Source organism: Artibeus jamaicensis, unplaced genomic scaffold, assembly GCF_021234435.1.
Source record: "Artibeus jamaicensis isolate MK-2021 breed Jamaican fruit bat unplaced genomic scaffold, CSHL_Jam_final contig_482, whole genome shotgun sequence".
NCBI classification, from domain to species: domain Eukaryota; kingdom Metazoa; phylum Chordata; class Mammalia; order Chiroptera; family Phyllostomidae; genus Artibeus; species Artibeus jamaicensis.
In genome coordinates, this window is record NW_026521857.1 from 13,498,004 (window position 1) to 13,522,034 (window position 24,031).

Sequence of the window (24,031 nt, forward strand, 5' to 3'; positions counted from 1 at the left end):
CAGTGCTGTGATGTAGATAGTACTGCTCCATTCTGCCATAGCTTAGTAGTGTGAGACAGGTGAGATCATGCCGAAGATCACGCCCCTAATAAATAGCACAGTCTGTAGTTGAACCTCTGCGTGTGTTATTTCACTATCCCATGAGCTAGGGCTCCCAATTGGAATAGTTCTTTAGTGTCAGTTCTGAGTGCCGTTGTATTCCAAATAATTCTGAGCACTTTTCATGATTGAATCATTAAGCCATACATCAACATAGATCCGGTTATAATTCTCTTTTGACAAATGGAGACCTGAGGGACAGTAACATCTCCTTGCCCAGTGCAGATGTGGTGGAGCTGAGCTAAACCCCGCAACCAGGCTGCAGAGTGTGCACTCTGACCATTCGGCTGTGGGTGCTTCCCTCCGAACTTAGGAGTGTGCTTTGGTTGATGTCTCCAGCCTGAACCCAATGAGTCAGGCCCCCTAGAGTGGTCTGTAAATGTGGGCATGGAAACCAATGAATTGTTGCTTAGGAAGGCCAGGGAAGAGAGGTGGGCGGTGTCAGCTGAGGAGGGAGGGCCTATGGGATGACAGCTGACAGATTCTGATGGGCACCTGTCAGCAGACCACTGCCCAAAACAGGAACATTAGACAACGGGCCGAAATCTTCCAGATATGGAAATTTCTTAGGGGAGACATAGCAACAAGGATCATGGCTTAGTGGAATTCAGAGTTCTAGTTTGAGAAGACATGGGCCGTGGGTACAGGCTTGATAGGAAAGAGAAGAAAGTCAGTCTGGGAATAAACAGTAAATGGAGTGAATGTCAATTTTTCCCTCACAGTAAAACTATCAAACCTTAATTGGATGGGATGAATGGTATAGTCCGTTTATTTGTTGACCAGATTGAAAGCCATCTAAAGCATTTCATAAAATGTGCTGTCACTGTGGGTTGAGTGTGACTGTAAAGCAAAGTAGGGAGTCGGCGAAAGCATCGGGATTCAAGGGCACACCTGTGTTTGGCTGGCCTGTAAATTGGTGTAACTGTTCTGAGCTGCATTTATGAATGTCTGTCTGCTGAAATCGTGACAACCCTTTGACCCAGCAATTACTTGTTCATTCATGTACAGCACGTAACTTCAGCAAGTGTTTTCTTTTTGTTTTAACGAATCTGCACTGAATCTTTGTAGCTGTTTATTATATTTATTTCAGTAAGTATAAAATTGTAACCTTTTTTTTGAGTGTCTACCTTTAAATTCTTCTGCATGGCCCTGACCAGGTAGCTCAGTTAGAGTGTGTTGCCCCAGTATGCCAGGGTTGTAGGTTTGATCCTTGGTCAGGGCACATACAAGAATCAACCAATTAATGCATAAATAAGCATAACAACAAATTGATGTTTTCTCGCTCTTTCTTCTCACTGTAAAATCAGTGGCTAAAAAATGTTTTGAAACACTCCTCTGCGTAGATAACTGAGACTAACTTGGGAAAATTTAAGACCATTATCGTTTTGAGAGCATGTTTGTGTGTAACTCATGCAGACTCCTCCTGTTAAGCAGGTGTCAGGAAGTTTGATGTTCAAATAAATCTGTTCCTTTTTCAGACAACAAAGTGCGTTTGCTTGCAGACCAAGGACTTGAGTCTGCACCAGAAAAGACGGAAGATGTTCTTAAAATCTCCAGGCCATTTACTCTGAAACCTGATAAGGAAACAAACAGTGCTGTTGAGAGGGGTACTCCAAGAGCCAAGAGTAGACCTGTAAGTTTGCCTGTGGATAGACTGCTGCTTCTTGCAAACCCTCCTCATGAGAGAAATGGCAGAAATATGGGAAATGTAAACTCAGACAAATTGTGCAAGAATCCTACCTTTGACGGAGTTAATACCCCTACTCTTTGTTGCAAATTTGATGGCTTTGACCAGCAAACTCTTCAAAACCCTGGGGAGAAACAGGATGAACCTAATGGCCTAAATGCAAAGATGGCACTGATTGTGCCCAGTGCCCTCCGGGAAGGAGGAGTGACGACGAGCATCAGGATCAGTGGGGACCATGTGGTCAGTGCCACCCAGCCCAGTAAGCCGTGCCCAGAACCAGTCAGGTCAGCAAGACAGGTGTCGGAGGGACGGTCCTCTGACTCCTGCCCTGCTGCCCCTGTCAGAGCGCCCAGAACACTGCAGCCCCAGCACTGGACAACATTTTACAAACCACGTGCTCCCGCTGGTAGTGTGAGAGGGGCTGAGGAGAAACCTGTGGCATCCTCCCCCAAAGTGCCTCCTGGCTCAGCTCACACTTGTCGGGAGCATGTGCTGAAATCAATGTCAGACTCAGAAAACGCACCAGCTCCTTGTCCCTTGCAGCCCAGAAGTAAACCTAAGGAGAACTGCGAGGAGCGTGACTTGCCCAATGTGCACCCGACATGTCAGAGACCAAGGCTTAAGCGAATGCAACAGTTTGAGGACCTGGAAGGTGAAGCCCCACAGTTTGTGTAGGGGTGTCAGAATTCAGCTTCTCCTCTATGGTTGTTTTGTTTTGTGGTATTGTGTTTGTTTTGTGAGAGAATTTTGACAAGGCCCCTTTTGTATAGGATTGCCAAAGTGTGGATTTTGCTTTTCGTCATTGTATGTGTTACCCTGTTTTGGGTGTACTGAACTCTAGAATGTTGTGATAGGGCCGCATGTGTGTCTCACTGGAATTATCTGTATTTTTGAAGTTGTGCATAAGTAGGCAAACTGATATTTGTTAAAGTTTATTAGATTTTCTCCATAAAGTGGTCCATTCAAATGCATCCCTAATATATGACGTAGTTCTCAACTAATAGCTGCCATTGGGGAAAATCGTCTGTATTTTTCTGAAATAAAACTATGTGCTTATTTATAAAAGGAATGTTCCTGAATGCAAGTGCCTGAAAGGTCTTTGTTTGGTATGATATTTTAAAAGACAAATTTATAGTGTGTCTTTGACCATTGTGCTTTTACGGTATGTATGCAACCTTTTATTTTTCAGTTGGCAAGTTTTTTTTTTAATTTACGTCATGGCCAGAAAGCTTGCAGATCTGTATTTAATTGCATTCCAATTAATTGCCAGATTTACAAGTGGTAGTGAGTTAAATTTTACAAAGAAAATGCACTTAAACCTGTTTTTGAATTATATAGTACAGTTATGTCTTATTTGGCTTTAAATGGTTTTAATACATTTAATGTTTTTTTTATGTTTTGGTTTTTTTCTACATAAACTTTTGTTGTTCAACAGTTCTGAATGTTTTGGTATTTTCTATAATAGGCCAAAAATGTTTTAAAATTTAATGCATTTCCTCTTCATATTGTTGAGGTTTAAAAAATATTTCTTTTGTATGAAACGTTTTTACTTATGAATAATTTTGTGTACTTTGTCTGCCTGGACTTTAACCATTGACAGTGTATGTTTCATATGAATTGTGCAAAGAGTTATTTAAGTCGACTGTGAGTGTAGTTCAGTAAGCCTTGTTGTTTGGAATTTGAGAGCAAGTATAGATGGTTGGATACATTTCATATATAAATTTCTCTGTTTTTAGCACTAAAAACTGTTTTCTGTATTTTGTCATTTTGCCTAAAATTGGATATAAAGGGAGAAAAAGTAGCCTTTTTGTATGTATGAATTCTATTTGTAATACATGCTTTTGTATGAGAATATTATACTTGATAAAATATATGTTAATCTGTTAAATTATTTCACGTTCTTTGAAACTGGTTGCCTCTTAGCGGATGAAAGTTGAAGGTTTATTAGTCATTGGCTTAGTGATCAGCCCTTGGGCTCATATTCCCCTTGACTTAGTACAACATGGAATGTATTTTATGCGAAGTTTTTGTATAGTTTTATGTAACAAACTTTTGTGCCTGGGCCTTGTTTTTAGGCTTCATTGTACAAAATATAAAAGAATTGTATGGCTGCAAAAACCTACAAAGAAAATAAGAGCCAACAGTGATTGAGCCATCTCTGTGTGCCATGAACTGTACTGAGTTCCTACATAAATCACTTCAAGTTGACAGCAGCCTGTAATGGATGGGAACGTATTTCATTTTTCCCATGTTATAGACGAGGAAGCTGAGGCTTGGTTAAATGGTGTGCCCTGGGCCCAGGACTCAGACACAGGGCTCAGAGTCTGCTGGTTACTACCCTTAGTGGCTGTACAATTACTAAGTAACAAGGTCAGGTAATGTTTAACAATAGAAGATTTACCTTTGGTGGCATTAAGTACATTCATACTTTTTGTAACTGTGACCATAGATACTTTTAGTCAGATTTCCTTAAAACGAGAGGACTGCTGCGTGACCGTTCCGTCCTCTGACCGTTCCAGAGGTCGACGTCGGCATGTGACATCTGACCACACAGACCACACTCACATTCGCTGCTTCTCCTGCTCATGGTTCTCTGTGCCCGAGTCCCGGTCCAGGGTCACAGCATGCATTCAGCTGTCCTCTCTCTCATCTCCCTCAATCTGGAACAGTTGTTCAATCTTTTCTTTCATGACCTTGAAATTTGTGTGTAGGCTGGGCATTGTATAAAATGCCCCTCAGTTTGGGTTTATCTAATGTTTCCTTACGATTAGGTTCAGGATACACATTTTTGTCAGAAAACACCAGAGAAATGATGCTGTGTCCTCACTTTATCATGCCGTGAGATACACAATCTCGGGTTGGCCCATTCCTGATCATATTAAGTTTGGTCACTTGGTTAGGATGGTTTCTCTACCATGTTTCCCTACAGTAAAGGTAACAAGAAGAAGTTTGTGAGGAGATTCTTTGAGACTACGTAAATGTCCTGGTCCTTATCAAATTGTCACCAGTTAGTATGAATCTGTTAGCACTTCCTGCCTGAGTCAGTTATTACTATTCGTTTGTCAGTGGTTGCTTATGCTTTGGTCGATGCTCTACTCTAGGTACAGTCCCTTCTCCCTTTGTTCATTTGTTTATTCATTTGTGTTGAGTATGGACTCACGGATTTCTACTTTATTCAGTAAGTTACATCACTGTCATTGACACTGAACCTTTGTCAGATTTGGTCTATGGGAATCTCTTCAGGCTCACTTCTATGTGCTTTTGACTTTTTGAGCTCTTCTGATATTTTTGACACAGGAACATATTCCAAGCTTATCTTGTACTTTTCCCTGTCCCAGCCATTTTTACAAGGAGCCCTGGTTCCTTTAAAACAGGGGTGTAGTCCTGGGTGGTGTAGGTCAGTGGACTGAGCACAGGTCTGTGAACCACAGGGTTGCTGGTTTGATTCCCAGCATAGGGCACAGGCCTGGGTTGCGGGCCAGGTCCCCACGTGAGAGGCAACCGCACTTGGATGTTTCTCTCCCATTCTTCCTCTCCTTCCCTTCCCCTCTCTCTGAAAATAAATAGATAAAAATATATATTTTAAATTTATTTCTTGTTTACATTAGGCTCTTTTTATATTCTCAGATAGCTACATGTAACCAGTAGCTACCTTATTAGACAATGCAGATACAGAACATGTCCATCACTTTAGAAAGTTCTGTGCTATGCTTTTCAATAGTCATTCAGAGAAAATGCTTGTCATATAATAAAATGGTAAAAGAGACTGGCAGAGATAGGTCTTTATCTTCTACTTAGATAGCAATCTGCTTAGATTACTTCTTTAACTTTCTGACTAATATTTTTAAAGATATTTTATTAATTATGCCATACAGATGTTCTATTCCACTCTTCATTCACCTTCACCCTGCACACCCCCTCCCCCACCATTCCCCCCTTTAGTTTATTACCTCGTGCCTCAAGTTCCTTAGATTCTATATTTCCCATACTATTCCTGCCCTCCCCTCTATCTATTTTCTGCCTACCATCTATGCAACTTATTCTCTGTACCTTCTCCCCTCTTCTCCTTCTCCCACTCCCCTGTTGCTAACCCTCCATGAGATCTCCATTTCTATGGTTCTGCTCCTGATTTAGCTGTCCTCTTAGTTTGCTTTTGTTTTAGGAGTGCTTGTTGATAACTGTGAGTTTGCTGTCCTTTCACTGTTCATCTTTTTTATCTTCTTTTTCATAGATAAGTCTCTTTAAAATTTTATATAATAAGGGCTTGGTCATGATGAACTTCTTGAAATTGATCTTATCTGAGAGGCACTTTATTTGTCCTTCCATTCTAAATGAAAGCTTTCCTGGATAGAACAATCTTGGATATAGGTCTTTGAATTTCATGACTTGGAATATTTCTTTCTAGCCCCTTCTTGCCTGTAAGGTGTCTTTTGAGAAATCCTCTGGCAGTTCGATGGGAAGTCCTTTGTAGGTTACTGTCCCCTTATCTCTTGCTGCTTCTAGGATTCTCTCCTTCGTTTTAATCTTGGCTAATGTAATGATGATGTGCCTTGGTGTGTTTCTTTTTGGGTCCATCTTCTTTGGGACTCTCTGAGCTTCCTGGATTTCCTGGAAGTCTATTTCCTTTGTCAGATTGGGGAAGTTCTCCGTTATTATTTGTTCAAATAAGTTTTGCACTTGTGGCTGTTCCTCTTCCCATTCTGGTGCCCCTATAATTTGGATGTTGGAATGTTTAAAGATGTCCTAAAGGTTCCTAAGCCTCTCCTCATTTTTTTGAATTCTTCTTTCTTCATTCTATTCTGTTTGGTTATTTTTATTCCTTCTTCTGGTCCACGCCTTTGATTTGAGTCCCAGTTTCCATTACTATTGGTTTCCTGTGTATTTCCATTCGTTTCAATTAGTTTAGCCTTCATATGTTCCTCTAATTTGTGACTATAATCAACCAGTTCTGTGAGCATCCTGGTCACCAGTGTTTTGAAATGTGAATCTGAAGGTTTGGCTATTTCTTGGTTGCTTAGATTTATTGGCTCTGGGGCTCTGAGTTGTTCTTGAGCCATGTTTTGATTTGTTCATGCCTGTTACTTATGAGGAGCAGAGCCTTAGTTGCTCATCAGGGTGGGGCTACCCAGGTCATTTGTTTGTGACGCTCTATATGGGGGCGGGGGTCAGAGAGGGACAATGGCGGTTTCCTCTGCTGCTTCCTGCCACTGGGGCCTTCGAGGTTTTTCTCACTGCTAGCTCTTTCACCAGTTTATCTGCACACTAATGTGTGACTGTGATCAGCCCTCAGTGGGTCCACCCTCTTCTCCACACCTGTGATGTGCCCAGGGCTGCTGGTGCACCTGGGTCAAGTGCCCAGGTCGGTCCTGAGGATCTTTCCTGCCCGACCCCACTCTGCTGCTGGCTCTGCCCCCTTACCGGTTTGACTGAAGGGTTTGTTGTTGTCGGACTTTCATGTAGTTCAATTTTCTGTGGGTTGGCTGTGTTTCTGTTGCTAAAACTTTGTTTTTCTTAAACTTAGTTGTGGGAGAAGGTGCAGTGCTTCCCTCTACGCCTCCATCATGGTGGAAGTCTGACTAATATTTTTGAGGTCCATGGAATTTAAGAGTTGCATAGATTCATTGATGTTAACTCATGCTGTTAGTAAACAATCTGATTTTTCATTCTTGGACCTTGAGAGTTGCTGTTGTAAAAATGCTTTATAATTCTTATAAAATGTTCCTGCTTTTAAACAGAGTTCTCAGACCTTCTGAGTTCTAAATACTTAAATTTTTTTTTTAGCAGGAATTATGTCAGAATATTAAATAGAGTTAAAAATTACTGAAGCAAAGATCTACTTGTTACTTTCTGCTCTAACTTTAAATTTGTTTTCTTTCATGTTGTAAGTCTTCTGAAAATGTTTCAATGGAACCAGTGGACTCATCCAATGAAAAAGGTAATGCTTAACATAGTATAAACCTTTGCCAAACTTTTTTCAGTTACCTTCAATAAGTGTTTGAATTTTGATAAATGTTTTAGATATCTTCTTGCTTAGTAACCTAATATATACTTATTTTAACATAAACTGAAATGTAAAATTTTATACATAAAACTGAAGGAAAAAACCGACTAGATAATGTGATTGTAAAGTGATCCAGAACTATATTGAGCTTGTAATTTGATGAATAATAGAAATACATATTAAGATAAAAAATACGTTGTATCTTCTCTGACCACAATGCTGTTAAACCAGAAATCAATAACAAGAAAAATATGCAATGACATGGAAGCTAAATAACATGTTATTAAACAATGAATGGGTCAACAACAAGGTCAGGGAAGAAATCAAAAGATACTTTGAAACACATGAAAATGAGGACACACCAGTCCAAAACCTGTGGGACACTGGGGAAGCAATCCTAAGAGGGAAATTCAGAGCATGACAGGCCTATCTCAAAAAACAAGAAAAAGCTCAAATAAACAATAGAGCTTCACAATCTTGGAGCTTGAAAAAGAACAACAAAGCCCAAAGTGAGTAGAAGGAAGGGCATAGTAAAGATCAGAGCAGAAATAAATGAAATAGAGTGGGGAAAAAAGTTCACATTATACATGGCAAAATACAGCATCTCCCCAGACACGGGAAACACAAGAAAAAATAAACAAATAGAACTACATCAAACTAAAAAGGTTTTGCAAGGCAAAGGAAATCATCAACAAAATAAAAAGACAACCCACAGAATGGGAGAACATATTCACCAATACCTCTGATAGGGGGTTAATATCCAAAATTTATAAAGTACTTACAAAACTTAACACCATAAAAACAAACAACCAAATTTAAAAATGGGCAAATTACCTGAATAGACACTTCTCCAAAGAGGACATACAGATGGCCAATAGACATATGAAAAGATGTGCAACATCACTAATCATCAGAGAGTTACCAATTAGAACCACAATGAGATGTCATCTCATACCTGTCAGAATGGCCATCATCAATAAATCAAGAAGTGCTAGCGAGGATGTGGAGAGAGGGACAGACACCCTGGGTACCCTTTTGCCCTATTGGTGGGAATGCAGACTGTTGCAGCCACTATGGAAAGGAGTATGGAGATACTTCAAAAAGTTAAAAATGGATCTGCCTTTTGACCCAATAATTCCACTTCTGGGTGCATATCCAAAAGCACCCAAAACACTAATGAGAGATCATAAGCTGCCCTATGTTCATTGCAGTGTTATTTACAATCTCCAAGATATGGAAGCAGCCTAAGTGGCCATCCATAGATGAGTGGATAAAACACTATGGGATATTTACCCAATGGAATTCTACTTGGCAGTAAAAATGAATAAAATTTTACCCTTTGCAACAGTATGGGTGGACCTAGAGGACATTAAGCTGAGTGAAATAAGCCAGAGAAAGACACATACTATGATTTCACTCATATGTGGAGTGTAATGAACAAACTGAACTAACAAGCAAAACATAGACTCATAGATGGAGTCTGTGACTCCAGACTATAGACTCATAGACTCACTAGCTGCAGATGACAACTAGTGGCAGGGGTGGTTAGGGGGTGAAGGGATTGAGCACAAAAGGAGAAGGACCCGTGAACATGGACAACAGTGCTGGGGGCAGGGTATAAAGGGACTAAATGGTAATGGAAAAAATAGAGTAAAGGTTAAATAAAATATTTTAAAAATTAGGAATACATTTTAATTTGAAACTGTTTTAAATGTGACCCTTTAATTGTAAATTTGTTTCTTGTATTTTTTAAAGTGTCTTTCATTGAAGAACATCTCAGGTTTCAAATGTTCCTTCATTTAAGAGTTACATGGTCATATTTAATATACTTACCTTAATATTTTTATTTTCAGGAAATTTTTCTCCTATACAAGTAGACAACACGCTTTTAAAGAACACTGACCCTGTAGAACTGACTTTGTCATATGTTAAAACATGGTCAAAATATACCAAGCACGTTGTGTCATGGGTTGAAATAAAGCTTAACTTTGGTAAGTAGCCCTTCGGGTCGTCTGATTAACTTTGCATTGTAAGAACTGAATTATTTGAAATGCATTTGATACAGACTATGAGAAATATGATTCCAAATTAGTAGCTTGTTTTATTGTAGTAAATCATTGTTCATTTTCTCTTCTTGAAATAAAAGACTCATCCAACAATAAATGTATTTATTGAATATTACACGGGGCAACCACTACATCTGGGGACACAAAGACAAACTGTGTGCTGTGTTTGACTTTAAGGAAATTATGCTTTAGTAGTAAGAGAAATGCAATCAGATAACATGTTAAAGGGAGATAAAATCAACAATAAATGTATGAACAGAAGGTAGTGGAAACAAATAAGGAACATCTTAACAGCTAATGTTTTCCCAGTGTTTATTGCAGACAAATGCTTTTATATCGATTTTCTCTTTTAATCCTTACCAGAACTCTGGGAAGTAGACAAGAATTATTATCCCCTTGTTACAGCTGAGACAAGTAAGATAGGTAATCTGCTTAAAGTTAGATTGCAGATTTGCCTAAAATCACAAAGCAATAACTGGAAGAATTTAGAATTTATCCAAATCCAGTGCTCTATTTACTACATTATTTGCTTTCAATAGGGAATGCCCTTCAGAGAAATAAGCCTAGGTCCCCACTCCCCAGGTGACGTTTAAACAAGTGTGTTTGGAAAGTTTCCCAGTTGATTTTGACTATCATTTCCAATGAGAATCACAGCATCTTACACTTGTTTTATCTACTCATCTTCTGGTGGACACTTGGGCTGCTTCCATATCTTGATGACTGTAAATAACACTGCAGTGAACATAGGGGTGCTTATATTCTTTTGGATTAGTGTTTTGGGTTCCTTTGGATATATTTCCACAAGTGGAATAGTTGGGTCAAAAGGCAGATCCATTTTTAATTTTTTCAGTTATCTCCATACTCCTTTCCATAGTGGCTGCACCAGTCTGCATTCCCTGGGTTCTCGTTTTCCACATCTTTGTCAATAATTGTTTGTTGGTTTATTGGAGGTGGCCATTCGGATGGGAAGGGATTGGTATTTCATTGTGGTTTTAATTTGCATTTTTCTAATGACTAGTGATGTTGCACATCTTTTCATATGTCAATTGGCCATCTGTATGTCCTCTTTGAAGAAGTGTCTATTCAGGTTATTTGCCCATTTTTAAATTGGGTTGTTCATTTTTTGTTGTTTTTGAGTTTTATAAGTTCTTTATAAATTTTGGACATTAACCCCTTATCACATGTATCAGGGTACATATTTTCCCATTCTGTGGTTACACAATGGAATACTACTCAGCCATAAAAACAGTTTTACTTTTTGTGACAGCAGGGATGGACCTAGAGAACATTATGCTAAGTGAAATAAGCCAGAGAAAGACAAATACCATATGATCTCCCTCATAAAGTAGAATCTAATGAACAAGCTGAACTAACAATGCAAATTGACAGAGACTCATAGATAAAGAACAGGATGACAGCTACGGGAATAGAGAGTAGAAGGTAGAGGAACTGAGCAACAAGGAAAAAGGATTCCTGGACTCGGACAAGAGTGTGGTGGTTGCAGAAGGGGGAGGGAGGTGTGAGGGGACTAAACGGTAATGGCAAAAATACAATAACAAATAAAAGATTCATAGTGTCATATCATCATGTGGAGTAGTATTTGTGATCACTTATTAATTGGAGAATTAAAATACTTTTGGAGTGTGGAGGGGATAAATAAGTTATTTTTATCTTCTGAGGCTTTCTGTGACCTTTTTCAGAATTGGAGTCCAGTAGAAATATTGTCAAGTTGGCAGAGGCAACTAGAACTAACTTTGGACTACAGGTAAGTGTTCGATGAACAGCTAGGGCTCTACACCAAGAGATTATTCAGATGAGCTCCTGATAGTGCCTTGCAAAATCAGAAAACCTCTCAATTAACGTAGAGGAGAACTTAAATGCTTAACTTTTTATTAACAGAATAAAATCCTTTTACATTGACCTGGATACCCGTTATGAAAATAACCTGGGAAATTCACAGTTTTAAATGAATGTTATCTTATTAGAGACTAGTTTTTCTAATTTTCTAATTCATTATTATTAATTGTCTTCAGTATTTTTCCCCTAGTCATATTTACAAACAGGTATTGTTCTTAAAAGAGGGTGTAAGTTCAACTTTCTCTTTTTGAAGAAGTGTAGTGGAAGGTGGATGTGGAACACTAGTGCCATTTGTGTTGGAAAATTTACTTTTCAATTTTAAATTCCAGGAGTTTATGCCACTGCAGTCTGTATTTACCAGTGCTCTTACTAATGATATAGAGAGGGGTCACCTTCTACAACAAACAATGGCATCTCTCCAAGCCAACAAATTTGTACAGGTAAAAATTTATGTTTACAATACACATATTTTTTTAAAAATAGCATACATTTAGAATACAGCTTCTTTTTCTCTCTTTTTTTAAAATGCTCTTGACAGCCTCTACTTGAGAGGAAAAATGAAATGGAAGAAAAATGGAAAGACATAGAAGAACTTTGGAAACAGGAACAAAATAAAGTGGTTAGTACTATTATTTTTAAATATATTTTAGTGATTCTGGTATTATAGTCATCCCATTTTTCCCCCCTTTATTTCCCTCTGCCCTGCTCCCCTTTCCTACCATCATTCCTCCCCTCTTAGTTCATGTTCATGGGTCATACATATAAGGTCTTTGTCTACTCTATTTCCCATACTATTCTTAACCTGTCCTTGTCTATTTTATACGAACCATTTATGCTTCCTATTCTCTGTAACTTTTCCCGTATTCTCTCCCCTTTCCCTCCCCACTGATAAGCTTCCACGTGATCTCATTTCTGTGAATCTGTTCCTGTTCTAGTTGTTTGCTTAGTTTCTTTTTTGTTTGTTTTTGTTTTTGTAGGTTCCTTTGTTGATAGTTGTGAGTTTATTGTCATTTTGCTGTTCATAGTTCTTATCTTCTTTTTCTTAGATAAGTCCCTTTAGCATTTCATATAATAAGGACTTGGTGATGATGAACTTCTTTAACTTGACCTTATCTGGGAAGCATTTGATCTGCCCTTCCATTCTAAATGGAAGCTTTGCTGGATAGAGCAATCTTGGATGTAGGTCCTTGCCTTTCCTGACTTGGAATACTTCTTTCTAGCCTTTGCTTGCCTGCAAGATATCTCTTGAGAAATCAAATGATAGTCTTATGGCAGGGTTCGCAATCTTATTTTCAGCAGGGGCTACATCAGACCCTCAGTTGTCTTCAAAGGGCCGAATGGAATTTTATGACTGTGTAAATGTAACTGCTCCTTAACTACTGGTGAGGAACTTGGTGCTGCTGCTGGATAAAACAAGGTGGATCAGCCCATGAGCCTTGTATTTGCCACCTGTGTCTTATGGGAACTCATTTGTAGGTAACTGCTTTTCTCTTGCTGCTGTTAAGATTCTCTCCTTATCTTTGATCTTGGGTAATATAACTGATATTCCTTGGTGTGTGCTTCCTTGGGTCCAACTTTTTTGGGACTTTCTGAGCTTCCTAGACTTCCTGGAAGTCTATTTCCTTTGCCAGTTTGGGGAAGTTCTCCTTCATTATTTGTTCAAATAAGTTTTCAGTTTCTTGCTCTTCCTCTTCTCCTTCTGGTACCCCTATGATTTGGATGTTGGAACGTTTAAACTTGTCCCTGAGGTTCTTAAGCCTGTCCTCATATTTTTTTATTCTTGTTTCTTCATTCTGTTCTGGTGAATGTTTATTTCTCCCTTCCACTACAAATTGTTGATTTCAGTCCCATTTTCCTCCCCTTCACTGTTGGTTCCCTGTACATTTTCTTTTATTTCATTTAGTATAGCCTTCACTTTTTTCTCTATTTTGTGACCATACTCAACCATTTCTGTGAGCATCCTGATTACCAGTGTGTTGAACTGTGCATCTGATAGGTTGGCTCTCTTTTTCTCACCTTGTTGCATTTTGTCTAGAGCTCTGATCTGTTCTTTCATTTGGGCCATTTTTGTGTGTGCCTGTTACATAGTAAGGGGCAGAGCCTTAGGTGTTCATGGGGGCAGGGCAACACTTGCTGCAGCTTTGTGCTGCTGTATGTAAAAAAGGGGCCAGAGAGGGAACAGTGGTGCTTGCTCAGCTCTCTAGCCAGCTTTCAGTCACTTCCCCCACTACCCACAAGCAAAGTGGGCCTTTCTGGTACTGATTCCCGTGTCAGTGGATTTGTGTACATTCTAGGACCCTGTGGTTCTCTCCAACAAACTCTCCTGTGAGGCTGGGAGTTTCTTCTGCCACCGCAACCCCCACAGGTTTTTTCAGTCACAGGCTTTGAGGCTCTATTTCCCCATACTGGGACCCTGGGTTGCGTGGTCTGTCTCACTCCCCATTCCTTTTTCCCACTTTATCCACATGCAAATGTGGGACCTCCCACTCTGCCAGCTGCCATGTTGCCTGCCCTGATCCTCTAGCTACTGCCTTGCCATGAGTCCTCTCCACCTGGCTGCCCATCTCTGCCCCTCCTACCAGTCTGAATGAATGTTTCTTCTTGAACTCAGTGGTTGTCGGACTTTCATACAGTTCAATTCTCTGACAGTTCAAGTTGCTTTTAGTTTTTAAATTTGTTGTTGTCTTTCTTTGTGTGTGAGGAGGCAAAGTGTATCTACCTGTGCTTCCATCTTGGCTGGAAGTCTAAAATGGTTAGTACTATAATTTGTGAATATCTAAAATTATCTGTAGTACCTAAGCAACTACTCTGGGAGGATGCATATATTACTCCATAGTTTTTCTAAAATGCTGTATTAACTATCTTGCTGAATATACTAAAGAAAGGTATAATTTAGTGTTTCTGTCTTACTTTTTTCTTTGTAGCTTGAAACAGAGACTGCTCTTCAAAAGGCAAAATTGTTATGCACACAACATCAAGATGAATATGAAAAAGCAAAATCTTCCATGTTTCGTGCAGAAGTGGAGCATCGATCCTGGAGTGCCAGATTAGTAAAACATGGCAAGAAGCAGCTGGAAAAAAAGCGAAGGCTAGAAGAGGAGGCTCTTCAGAAAGTAATGATTTTTTTGTTGTTATTTGCAAAATAACAAGCTAAAGCTTGCTTCTCGAACTTCAGCATGTAGCAGGATCACCTGGAAAGCCTGTTAAAAAAGACTGCTGGGCTGTACCCCCACAGTTGCCGGTTCTCTAAGCCTTGAGCTAGCCCCGAACGACTTGGCATTCCTAACAAGTTCCCAGGGGATCCACACTTTGAGAACCACTATGCTAAGGGACTTCAGCTTATCCTTTGAATTTGTGGGTTTGTTTGTGAGAGAAGTTATCACGTTTGAACCTGTGGGTTTGTTTGTAAGAGAAGTATCTTTTTTCTTTTTTTTAAAGATTTTATTTATTTATCTTTAGAGGGGAAGGAGAGAGGGAGAGAAACATCAATGTATGGTTGTCTCTAGTGCATCCCCTGCTGGGAACTGGCCTGCAGGGAATTGGCTTGCAACCCAGGCATGTGCCCTGACTGGGAATCGAACCGTGATCCTCTGGTTCACAGGCCCGTGCTCAATCCACTGAGCTACACCAGCCAGGGCGAGAAATATCTTAAATAAGGCAGTAGTTTAATCTTTTTGACTTGATTCTTTAGTAAGGTCACCTTCTAGGAAACTGAGTGTATATATTCTAATTTTAATACCTGATAACAATGCCAGGCTGAGGCTTTCACATTTATGAAATATAATAAAGTGGACATTTATTTCATAGGCAAGCAACATACTAATTATAAATTGAATGTAACAATTTATTAAAGTGAAGTGCCCTTGAAACTCTGACCAAAAGAAACTATTTACCTTTAGAAATATCCTGTTTAAAACATTAAATATTTCAGAATTTTATAAAGGTTTTTCTATTATGTAAATTGAGCTTTACTGCAGTAGTATTTTTTTAAGTATAGAGTATAAGGACTAATGTTGGGTTTTTTCTGTGTTATTTCTGAAGGTAGAGGAAGCAAATGAATTCTACAAAGTGTGTGTGATAAATGTTGAAGAAAGACGAACTGACCTAGAAATTATTAAAAGAGCAATTTTAACACAACTCCAGAAACTTATTTTCCAGTGTGATCTTACCCTTAAAGCTGTAAGTAATATTTTCAATACTTTGAAGGCAAACAGAAAAAAAGTAATTATCTGCAGGAAAGAGAGATGCTTAGTGTTTCATGATTAAATTAAATCTATAATGCTTATGGAATTTAATATCTGCTGTTAATGGAACATGTAGAGTTTGAAAATAGGCTTTAATTTTCACTAGTGGTATATGGCTTCAGGTACCTTTTTCATCCAGGTCTCCCACTCCCACCCAAAGAACAGAGGATTTGTTTCATTAACATTCACGTCTGAGACTTTGAAATTACCTCTATACTACTGTGTATATATTTGGTTTTCAAATGGATTGGACCCCTGAAAGTTTTATCAGCACTATGAAACCTATTCTTCAAAATTAGAGTAAACTAAATAGTGAAATTGAGCCCAGTAATGTATTTTTCTTAAAGATTTTATGTATGCATGTATTTACTTATTTTAAAGAGAGGGGAAGGGAGGGGGAGAAAGAGAACCATCAGTGCTCAAGAGAAGCACTGATCAATTGCCTGCCCCCATCCAAGGGCCCAGCCCACAACCCAAGCAAGTAGCTTGACCAGGAACCCAACTGGCAACCTTTAGGTTTTTGGGATGATGCCCAACCCACTGAGCCATACCAGTCAGGGTGAACCCAGTAATTTATTTGAAGACAAAACAATCCTGCCCTCAAATGTTTTCATTTGCCTCTTTAAACTTGTTTTTGTAAAAAATTTACCAAGAAAAACACCCTTTCTTGGTTGTATCTTTTATGAGTTTTTACATGTTTCAATGTGTGTAACCACCACCACCATGATAATTGGAATTCAGAACAATTCCATCACTCCAAAAACTCTCCTCATGCTGCACCTTTGTAATCAAACTCTCCACCCACCCCTACCCACTGGCAGTGTTGATGTGTGTTCCATCTCTCTAGTTTGCTCTTTTCAAAAACATAGCTTTTTAGAAAAGTGTTTTATTGATTATGCTATTACAGTTGTCCCATTTCCCCCCCTTTATTCCGCTCTGCCCTGCACACCCTCTCCCACCAATATTCCCTCCCCACCACACCCATCTAGTTCATGTCCATGGGTCATATATATAAGTTCTTTGGCTTCTACATTGTCTATATCATTCTTAACCTCCCTCAATTTTCTACCTACTATCTATGCTACTTATTCTCTGTACCTTTTCCCCCTCTCTCTCCACCTTTAATAATTCCCCCACTGATAATCCTCCCTGTGACCTCCATGTTTGTGAATTTGTTCCTGTTCTAGCTGTTTCCTTCGTTTGTTTTTGTTTTAGGTGTGGTTGTTAATAACTGTGAGTTTGCTGTCATTTTACTGTTCATTTTTTTGATTTTTTATTTATTTACCTTTAGAGGGAAAGGGAAGAAGAGAGGGCCAGAAATATCAGTGTATGCTTGCCTCTCATGCGTCCCCTTCTGGGAACCCACCTTGCAACCCAGGCATGTGTCCTGACTGGGAATCAAACTGCAGTCCTTTGGTTCACAGGCCTGTGCTAAATCCACTGAGCTACACCAGCCAGGGCCACTGTTCATATTTTTTATCTTCTTTTTCTTAGATAAGTCCCTTAACATTTCATATAATAAGGGCGTGGTGATTATGAATTCCTTTTACTTGACCTCATCTGGGAAGCACTTTATCTGCCCTTCCATTCTAAATGAAAGCTTTGCTGGATAGAGCAATCTTGGATGTAGATCTTTGCCTTTCATGACTTGAAATACTTCTTTTCAGCCCCTTCTTGCCTGCAAGGTCTCTTTTGAGAAATCAGCTGACAGTCTTATGGGATAGAAGGAGTAGAGCCTTAGGTGTTCACCAGGGGTGGGCAAACCCACGTGGCTTGTGCTGTGACACTGTATGTGGGGGAGGGGTCAGAGAGGGAACAGTGTTGCTGCTCCACAATCTGCCGGATTTCAGTTACTTCCCCTTCTCCCCACAAGCAAAGTGGGCCCTTCTGGTGCTAGTTCCCATGTGGGTGGGCTTGTGTATGTTCCAGGACCCTGTGGGTCGCTGCACCAAACTCTCCTATGAGGCTGGGAGTTTCTCCCAGCACCTCAACCTCCACAGGTGTTTTCAGTCAGAGGTTTGAGGCTTTATTTCCCCATGCTGGGACCCTGGGTTGTGTGGTGTGTCTCACTTCCCAGTTGTTCCTCCTGGTTTATCTGCATGCAAATGTAGGGCCACCTAGTCCTCAGTTCGCTGCCTTGTCTTTCTTGAACCTCCAGCCACTGCCTTGCTGAGAGTCCTCTCTGCCCGATTCCGCCCCTCCTACTCGTCTGAATTAATATTTTTTCTCGAACTCTTTGGTTGTTGGACTTCCATGCAGTTCAATTTTCTGGCAGTGCTGGTTGTTTTTTGCTTTTAAATTTGTTGTTGTCCTTCATTTGGTTGTTTGGAGAAGCACAGTGTGTCTACCTCCGTCTCCATCTTGGCTGGAAGTCCACACTTTTTGATTTCATTGGTTTTTCCTTTAAAAAAAATATATACTTGAATTGGCTTAATTTGCTTTTGTTTTTAATTACTGAAAGGAAATTTAATTTGTTGGTTGAGACCTCCCTACTTTTTCAATAGAATTTCTTAATGATTTAAATTTCCCTCTTAAACACTGCTTATCTACATAGCACTAATTTTGAAGTAGGTATTTTCATTTGTGTACATTTTAGAATGTTTTCTGATTTACAGTGAGACTTTATCTTTGACCTGTGAATAATGTCGAATTTGTTATTTATGTTCCAAGTATGTGATGATTTTCTGGCTATCTTTCTGATAAGATTTCTAGTTTAAATCTGTTTTGGTGAGAGAAATACTTAGTATGATTTCAGTTGTCTTAAATTTGTTATAGTTTCTTTTATAATTCTGCCTTGGGAACATCCCATGGGTACACTTTAAAAGAATGTTTATCCTGCTGCTGTTGGCTGGAGCGTTTTGTAACTGTCAATAATTCCTGTTGGTTTATGTTGTTAATTATTTCTTTTATGTCCTTTTATGTTGTTAATTATTTCTTTTATGTCCTTGACTTACTTTTCTGAATTACTGAGAAAAGAGCTTTGAAGTTTTCAACATATTGTATATTTTTAGTTCTATCAGTTTTTGCTTTATGTATTTTGAAACTGTTAGATGGCTTTACATTAATAAGTGTTGTAGAGTCTTAGTGAGTTAATTATTTTATCCCTAAGAAATGTTCTTTTTATCTGGGTAATTTTCCTTGCATTTTACTGTACTTTATTTCAGTTTTCTTTAATTTTAACATGGTGTATGTGTTTCCACTTTTACTTTGAACCCATTATATTTAAAGTGAATTTCTTATATATAGTTGTCTTGATTTTTTAAAAATTCTATTTTGACAGTCTCTGTTAAGTGAAATGCTTAGACCATTTATATTTAATGTTAATTGTGTTCATGTTTAGGCCAGCGAGTTCATTATTGATTTTCTGTTTGTACCTTATGTTTCTGTTTACCTGTTTGCCTTTGGCTGCCTATTTTAATTTATATATTTAGTATACCTGGTACAAGAGTGAGAAAAAGTAGGTGTATAGTTGTGAGTATGTGAAACAATTTATTCTTGGGTGGTTTAGTTATTAATCATTATATTATTTATTTGTATAATATAAACCTACATTTGCCCAGTCCTGTATAGATTTGATTTAATCTATCTTATTTCTCTATTACAATTGTATTTTATTTATGTAAAATGCGTATCTACATTTTAATTTATCTATTGGGCCCTGGCCAGTGTGGCTTAGTGGATTGAGCTCTGGCCTGTGAACCAAAGGGTTGTCAGTTCAGTTCCTAGTCAGGGCACCTGGGTTGCAGGCCAGGACCCCAGTGTGGGGCGCACAAGAGGCAACCACACATTGATGTTTCTCTCTCTCTCTCCTTCCTTTCCCCTCTCTCTGAAAATAAATAAATAAAATCTTGTAAAAAAATAATTTATCTGTTGGGTTTTTGACTGTATTTCTTGTATAGTTTTTTTTAATAGTTGGAGTAGGGAGACACATGGTGGGGCATAAGTAGGTTTATAGTTATGAGTATGTGAAACACAGAGTTTATTCTTGTATTATTAATGATTAATTATTGTGTTCTTTGTTGTACAAACAACTGTAAACCTACTTTGCCCCACCCTGTAGATATCCCTGATGGAATCAGAATCTGGTTTTTTGAACAAGATTTCCCACACCATTCCTTTGCATATTAACTTTTTTGAAGCAGTTGTTTATGGCAGTTATAAATAACTTGGTCTAAGTAACCCCGAATATAAGGTGTAAAGCTCTCAGATAAGAACAACCTGGTTGAATGACTTTAGAGCCTGTGCTCTTAAATACTCTGGTGTCTTGCTGAATAATTATTTAGTCTGGGTTTGAGCAACTCCAAAACTAGTGAGATGGTGATATTGATTTTTTTAAAAATCTATTTCCTTATGGACCTTTCAAGTGATACTGTATTAATACAATCTTTCTTCCACAATACTTTAAATATTTAAAACTAATTATTATCTTTCTTCCTTGTTTTTTCCATATTAAATATCACCAAATCTGTGACTTTTCATCATGTAACATGGTTTTAAATACTTTCACGACATACAGTCTTGTCTACATTCCTCTTAAAAAGTGATGCTACTTGACATCCAACAATTATGATTTCTTGTCATTTGATGTGCAAACAATATGATACCTGATTTTGCATATAATGCATATGTATTAATACCTACTAGTTATAGAAAAGAAATCTAAGACAGATACCTGCTCTCAAGGAGTTTAGCATATAGGGGGAGAGAACTAACACATCTGAAAAATTGGAAATCAGTATTTATCAGTGTATGAAATAGACTTTGAAGTTAAAGTTCCCCAAATTTCAACAAACCCCCTAACTCTTGAAAACTACTATAACATGTAGTGTATGGAAACAGTTTATAAAGAGGTTATATATACATATTTGTGAGTAAAATTTCTTGTTAGCTAGAGTTCTTTTGAACCAGTTTAATCAATCAGTTGTAGTTGTTCTGAATGGCATTATTTACATTCAGACCCAAACAGATACCATATCTAACCTCAGTTTTTGAGTCCACACATTATTTACTAGGTAAGAACCATGACTTTCTGTTATGTTTTCTTCTCCTTCATCAAAGAATTTGGGACTTTTGGTGACTTATTTTTCGACTCCACCTTCTAAATTATTTCTGAAACATATACTTTCACTCTAGGACATATCACTGCATCTATATTGCAGAGGAAACAAAACCATTTGAGATAATAAAGATGAAAGACAATGAGGTTCATTCACTATCCTAAGGAATATACTCAAATGAGACTAACATCCCACCAAAACAGTTATATCATGGGCATTAAGGATTATTCTTTTTTTTTTTTTTTTTGCACTGTCTTATTTATTTATTTATTTATTTATTTATTTATTTATTTATTTTTTAAATTGATTATGCTGTTACAGTTGTTCTATTCCCCCCTTCATTCCCCTCCACCCTGCCCCCCCATCCCCACCATTACCCCCCTTTAGTTTATGTCCATGTGTCTCAAGTCCTTTAGGTTCTATATTTCCCATGCTATTCTTGCCCCCCCATCTATTTTCTATCTACTGTCTATGCTACTTATTTTCTGTACCTTTTCCCCCCATCTCCTCCTCCCACTCCCATGTTGCTAACCCTCCTTGAGATCTTCATTTCTATGTTTCCACTCCTGATCTAGCTGTCCTTTTAGTTTGCTTTTGTTTTAGGTGTGGCTGTTAATAACTGTGAGCTTGTTGTTCTTTCACTGTTCATGTTTCTTTAACTTCTTTTTCTTAGATAAGTCCCTTTAACATTTCATATAATAAGGGCTTGGTGATGATGAACTCCTTGAATTTGATCTTATCTGAGAAGCACCTTATCTGTCCTTCCATTCTAAATGAAAGTTTTGCTGGATAGAGCAATCTTGGTTGTAGGTCTTTAGATTTCATGACTTGGAATATTTCTTTCCAGCCCCTTCTTGCCTGTAAGGTCCCTTTTGAGAAATCTGCTGACAGTCTGATGGGGACTCCTTTGTAGGTGATTGTCCCCTTAGCTCTTGCTGCTTCTAGGATTCTCTCCTTCATTTTAATCTTGGCTAATGTAATTATGATGTGCCTTGGTGTGTTTCTTCTTGAGTCCAACTTTTTTGGTACTCTCTGAGCTTCTTGGATTTCTTGGAAGTCTATTTCCTTTGCCAGATTGGGGAAATTTTCTTTTATTATTTGTTCAAATAAGTTTTCCACTGGTGGCTGTGCCTTTCCCCTTCTGGTACCCCTATAATTCGGATATTGGAGCGTTTAAAGATGTCCTGGAGGTTCCTAAGACTCTCCTCATTTCTTTGAATTCTTGCTCCTTGACTCTTTTCTGTTTGGCCATTATTTGCTTTCTTCTGGTCCACTCCATTGATTTGAGTCCCAGTTTCCTTTTCATCGCTATGGGTTTCCTGTGGAATTCCATTCATTTCCATTAGTTTAGCCTTCATATGTTTCTCTAATTTGTGGCTATAATCAACCAGATCTGTGAGGATCCTGATGACCAGTGTTTTAAACTGTGCGTCTGAGAGTTTTGCTATTTCTTCGTCGCTTAGATTTATCTCTGGGGCTTTGAGGTCTTCCTGCGACATTTTTGGTCTGTTCTGGCCCTTTTAAGTGTGAGAAGCGGTGCCTTGGACTCCCAGGTCGCTGGGTTGTGACGCTGTATGTGGAGGCGTGGTCAGAGCGGGGAAATGGCGGCGCCCTCTACCGCCGCGGCCGGTCCAACCGCCCACTCCCTCGCCTGTCCGCTCGCGCGCAAATAGGCAACCGCAGTCAACACGCAGCACCGCCTCCCCACTGTCTCCTCTGCAGTCGCTCACCTGGTGGGTTGCTCGGTCGCTCACTAGGTCCAATCCTGCGTTTGGAACCCGTGCGTCTGGATTCCCGCGTCTGGATTCCGCGCCTGGGTCCGTCCGACCGAGTCCTCCTGTGCAACCCCTCACCAGACGCCGGTTTCGCCCCTTATCAGTCGGGCTGAAGAATTTTTTGTTAACGGACTTCCGAAAAGTTCAATTTTCCGTGTTCTGGTTGTGTTTTCTGATGCTAATATTTAGTTGTCCCTAAACTTGGTTGTGTGAGAAGGCACGGCACATCCACCTAAACCTCCATCTTGGCGGAAGTCAGGATTATTCTTGAATAATCAGAATTGTCTTGAGTAATGAAGTATTGAAGTGTGTGGGATGTAGATCATAATTACACTTCTAAGTGAGCGGAAGAAGGAGAAGTTAGTCACTCAAGACCTAATCAAATCAGTGGGCTTTCTGAATGGGAAAAATTAGAATACGAGTGTTTGTTTTAAAGAACATTCTAGAAAAAGTTTATAATTTTAAAATAAGTATAGGATATAAAATTATATTGAACAAAAATTAATTTTAGACTTTTGCTCATTTACATGGGAGAGACATTCCCCATTTATTTGAATTTATGGAATATTGTATGCCCAACAAGTCCTGCAGGACCTACCCCAAGGGGTGGAATTGTAACAGTTCTGTTAAATGTGGGAGAAGAATGAATAATTTATGGAGAAGAGATTTTAAGATTGGGCTACCTATATCTGAGAATACTGTTGCTTAAGTCTTTTATTATTAAAAATACCCAGAGACATTCAGCAGATGAATTATTTATGCCCATCTATTCATTTCACTTTTCAAATTTTTAGTGACTCATATTTTTTACTAGATTCATGAGGTTTATTAAAAAGTATTAAAACTGTACAGTTACCTTTAGAATCAAGAGTGTGAGTTCAGTCTACCATGAACTGAATTTTCTGATCACAGCTGGTTTCTAGGCTTCAGCTTTACCATTTGCAGTTTGAATATCCTTTGTTCCTTGCAAAAGTTAGAGCACCAATAAGCTATTTTGTTAGGTGCACTTTTCAAATACACCTAACAGAATGTGATGACTCTTAGTACTCCTTGAGGGATGCCTGTCTACCTTGGAAGAGACTTCAGAGTGAATCATAAGTCCAGCATATCATTTGGTATATCCAGAGCGATGAAGAGAAAATATGACAGTCTTTGAAATAACATTAAGCCAGTGACATCTGGCATTCATTTACATTACCCACACAGGAGACAGGGGCATTTGAAAGTATTTCAGATCACAACCAC

General features: G+C 38.7%; 2 protein-coding genes across 2 annotated transcripts in view; both read left to right on the forward strand.

Moving 5' to 3' along the window:
• Window positions 1–2,912, forward strand: part of LOC128627891 (rho GTPase-activating protein 29-like) — a 35,001-nt gene extending 32,089 nt beyond the window's left edge. The window contains exon 18 of the mRNA XM_053668230.1: window positions 1,578–2,912. Coding sequence (XP_053524205.1) covers window positions 1,578–2,461 — 884 coding nt within the window. The 3' untranslated portion in view covers window positions 2,462–2,912. The remainder of the gene's footprint in view (window positions 1–1,577) is intronic.
• Window positions 2,913–3,003: 91 nt separating this feature from the next.
• LOC128627892 (rho GTPase-activating protein 29-like) overlaps window positions 3,004–24,031 on the forward strand; it is a 41,817-nt gene continuing 20,789 nt past the window's right edge. Inside the window, exons 1-9 of the mRNA XM_053668231.1 lie at window positions 3,004–3,070; window positions 4,236–4,321; window positions 7,673–7,721; window positions 9,641–9,778; window positions 11,554–11,618; window positions 12,040–12,150; window positions 12,249–12,329; window positions 14,635–14,823; window positions 15,752–15,889. Coding sequence (XP_053524206.1) covers window positions 3,004–3,070; window positions 4,236–4,321; window positions 7,673–7,721; window positions 9,641–9,778; window positions 11,554–11,618; window positions 12,040–12,150; window positions 12,249–12,329; window positions 14,635–14,823; window positions 15,752–15,889 — 924 coding nt within the window. The remainder of the gene's footprint in view (window positions 3,071–4,235; window positions 4,322–7,672; window positions 7,722–9,640; window positions 9,779–11,553; window positions 11,619–12,039; window positions 12,151–12,248; window positions 12,330–14,634; window positions 14,824–15,751; window positions 15,890–24,031) is intronic.